The sequence below is a fragment of the Cryptomeria japonica genome, chromosome 5 (genome assembly GCF_030272615.1).
Source record: "Cryptomeria japonica chromosome 5, Sugi_1.0, whole genome shotgun sequence".
NCBI lineage: Eukaryota > Viridiplantae > Streptophyta > Pinopsida > Cupressales > Cupressaceae > Cryptomeria > Cryptomeria japonica.
Window position 1 is genome coordinate 832201854 of NC_081409.1, and position 2054 is coordinate 832203907.

The 2054-nt window shown below is 42.3% G+C and overlaps 1 protein-coding gene across 1 annotated transcript; it reads right to left on the reverse strand.

Annotated features, from left to right (window-relative positions):
- Positions 1-433: 433 nt before the first annotated feature.
- On the reverse strand, positions 434-1807 carry LOC131075486 (L-type lectin-domain containing receptor kinase IX.1-like). Its single transcript, XM_058012331.2, has one exon. The coding sequence runs from the start codon at positions 1805-1807 to the stop codon at positions 434-436; it is 1374 nt and encodes a 457-aa protein (XP_057868314.2).
- Between the last annotated feature and the right edge of the window lie 247 nt (positions 1808-2054).

The window sequence follows — 2054 nt, forward strand, 5'->3', positions numbered from 1 at the left end:
GTGTGCACTAGTGTGGTAATCAAGTGAGACAAATGTATAGGGATGTATACATATAAGGATAAAATAAAAGTTAATAAGTATAAAAATGAATAGAAAAATGCATCTGAATTTAGACTATATTATATCATTTTTAATTATATAAATTTATCAAGATATTATTCGAAAATAAACATATTTAAAAAAAAAATGAATAGATGCATCAATATCTATTAATTAAATATAATTACAAGGTCACTTGCACAGTGCCTGGAAAGCATATAAAACAGTCACTCGGACCGGAAAACACTAAAATGGGAAATAACACATGGGCATGAAATCCACAAATAAAATGTCATACGAGTAGAAAACCACTTTTTTCAATAAAAGTCAGTGAACATGTAGCTAGCCTTCCACATCCACTGACATAATTCTGATATATACACATATTGTGCAGCTAGTTCGGGTTGGAAAGTGATTGGGAACAGCTTTCTGTGCTGGTGGAAAACTTACTAGACGAACACAAAAATCCATTGATTGTCGATATTGACGATGAGGCGAAATCAGCAGGAGGACAGTAACCATAAACAGGCACAGGAAATTCCAGAGAAACATGAGGCAACTCGGCACCTCTTTTCAATAAACCCACCACTTGTTCGATCCGCAGTCTGGCATTCGGATCAGGATGCGAGCACAACAATCCCACTATCAAAAGCCGTTCCATTTCCTCATCATTGAAATCTCGACCCAGTTTCTCATCTGCTGCATCAAGAATCCTATGCTGCCCATGCAAGTGCCAAACCCATTCCACCACTCTGCAATTGTGTTCAATCAAGCTCCAGTCTGCCGGTCGTCTTCCACATACAATTTCCAGTGCGAGCGCTCCAAAGCTAAACATGTCGGACTCTCGAGTGGCTTTTCCCCTAGTTACGCATTCTGGCGCTATGTACCCAATTGTTCCTGCCGGCACTGTAGTATGCCCTCCCTTTTCACGTTCCATCACTCTAGCAAGCCCAAAATCCCCCAGCTTGGCTTTGAAATTTGAATCCAGCATCACATTGCTGGCCTTTATGTCTCTGTGCACAACGCTCTCATGCCGGTCCTCGTGAAGATAAACCACAGCTGAGGCTATGTCACAGGCTATACTGTATCTTCGATCCCAATTCAAAGCAGCCTCTGTCTCCCCAAATAGATATTTGTCTAGGCTTCCATTTGAGAGCAATTCGTAGACAAGAAGCAAATCGTCTTTTCGATGGCACCAGCCAAGAAACCTAACGAGATTGTGGTGTGTAAGCTTACTGTTTATTATTACTTCTGATACGTACTGATTCTTACCTTGCTTAGAAGTTGGAGATACTCTTTTTACAGCCACAGATGCCTTTGTACCAGGCAAAGTGCCTTTGTATACACATCCGAAGCCGCCGCTTCCAATCTTATGAGTGTCGCTGAAGTTGTTGGTGGCGGTGCAGAGGTCAGCATATGGAAAAGAGCGTACGGACTGAGCAGCCTGGCGAAGCAGTTTGTTGAGCTCCTCGTCGGTCTCCTCAGCCTCACCTCCGCTTTTCCTCTTGATGTACAACCTTCGTCCAACGAAGATAAAAGCACATATGGCGGGCACGACGCATATCAATATAATCACGATATTAGGTATTTTTGATGAACCTGCTACGTTTGCAGGGGAACGTTTGAGGGTGGGCAGGGGAGAATAGGCGGCAGACGGAGCAGGTGAGGTTGTGGCGGCACCAGGCGGCGGAGCTGAGGCGGGGCTAGCGTTGGGCAAAACCATTGCCAAGGCCAGCAGTGCTGTTATCTGTAAATTAACGGTACCCATCTCCACCTGCGAATTGGACATAAATCAACCTAAATGTCTCCTTTCTAAACTTTTTGTACTATGATCTGGGTATAGTTGATTGAATTATAGCTCTTTCAGGAAGAATTTATGGCGTTTAAAATAAAAATAATTAAAAAATCTATTTCTTTTTTATTTGGTCATTAAGAAAAAGTCATATGTTGGCACTAAGAGTGGCCATTGTTGATTTTGTCAGGCCTCTTATTCTAACCACTGTTCCCTTCGTTTA

Coding starts and splice junctions, on each gene's coding strand:
- LOC131075486 (XM_058012331.2), bottom strand. CDS start 1,807: ATGGGTACCGTTAATTTACAGATAACAGCACTGCTGGCCTTGGCAATG.